The 922-nt window shown below is 64.6% G+C and overlaps 1 protein-coding gene across 1 annotated transcript in view; it reads right to left on the bottom strand.

Moving 5' to 3' along the window:
- The window catches only part of LOC104992797 (chromosome unknown open reading frame, human C7orf26), an 11,619-nt gene that overhangs the window by 1,133 nt on the left and 9,564 nt on the right, over positions 1-922 (bottom strand). Inside the window, exon 6 of the mRNA XM_010845785.1 lies at positions 1-55. Coding sequence (XP_010844087.1) covers positions 1-55 — 55 coding nt within the window. The remainder of the gene's footprint in view (positions 56-922) is intronic.

Here is a 922-nt window from a genome sequence, read left to right as displayed (position 1 = left end):
GAGTGCCGTGTGGGGCGATTGCTGCACGGGTCCCGAGATCACCAGCTGGAGCAGGCTGCAGAAACAAGGAGAGGGGTTAGGGTGCGCTGGCTCCAAGCACACTGCCCGCCTGCCCAGGGCCACTGCAGGGAGGCAGCGGGCGGCTGACGGCACCAGGCCTCTGGGTGAGGAAGGCTGTGTGCCCAGGAGAACGGAGGGGGTGACCTGGAGGCGGTGGGATGTGGACTGGGGGGCCTGGAGAGGGAGAGGCCACGGCGGGAAACGCCAGGACCCTGCCCACAGTGCCGGGAAGCAGGGGCCCTGCGGTCCACAGGACCCTGCCCACAGCGCCGGGAAGCAGGGGCCCTGCGGTCCATGGGCATTCTGGACACGGCCTCGGCGTCTGTGGTTCAGGGACGACTGCAGATCACTATCTGTTTCGGCCTCGGCCATCCATACCCAGGGGGGTCATTGTGACGGAGGGCCACGCTTCTCTGAGGCATTCCAAATGACTGAGTCCCAGCTGAACGCCAAGCACAGCCATAAGGCAGCTGGCCTTGGACATGACCCTGACATCCAGCGTCCTCAGAGGAGGCCCAGGCCTGGACCCAGTCCTCAACCACTCTCAGGGCCCCCTCCCATCCCACTCCCACCCCCGGGAGCCTTATTCCTCCCCTCCTGAACTCCCTTCCTCCCGGGTCTGCACCCTCCTCTCTGCAGTTCAGGACGTCCACAGCCTCTGCCTCCCAAGAAGTCCTCCTCCCTCCTGAATTCAATGTCACCTCCACTGCTGGCCCCTTCTGGACCCCCTGGGAGGTCTCCTCTCTTTTCTCTTGTCCTGTCTGACCCGCCCTCCCCTCCCAGCACAATCAGCAGGGCGTCTTAACCTCCTTACCACCTCTAGCTCGGCCGCAAGGACTCAGCCTAAACACCAATCCCCTCC

This window comes from Bison bison, unplaced genomic scaffold (assembly GCF_000754665.1).
Source record: "Bison bison bison isolate TAMUID 2011002044 unplaced genomic scaffold, Bison_UMD1.0 scf7180017864223, whole genome shotgun sequence".
NCBI classification, from domain to species: Eukaryota; Metazoa; Chordata; class Mammalia; order Artiodactyla; family Bovidae; genus Bison; species Bison bison.
This window is presented reverse-complemented; position numbering and strand designations above follow the sequence as displayed.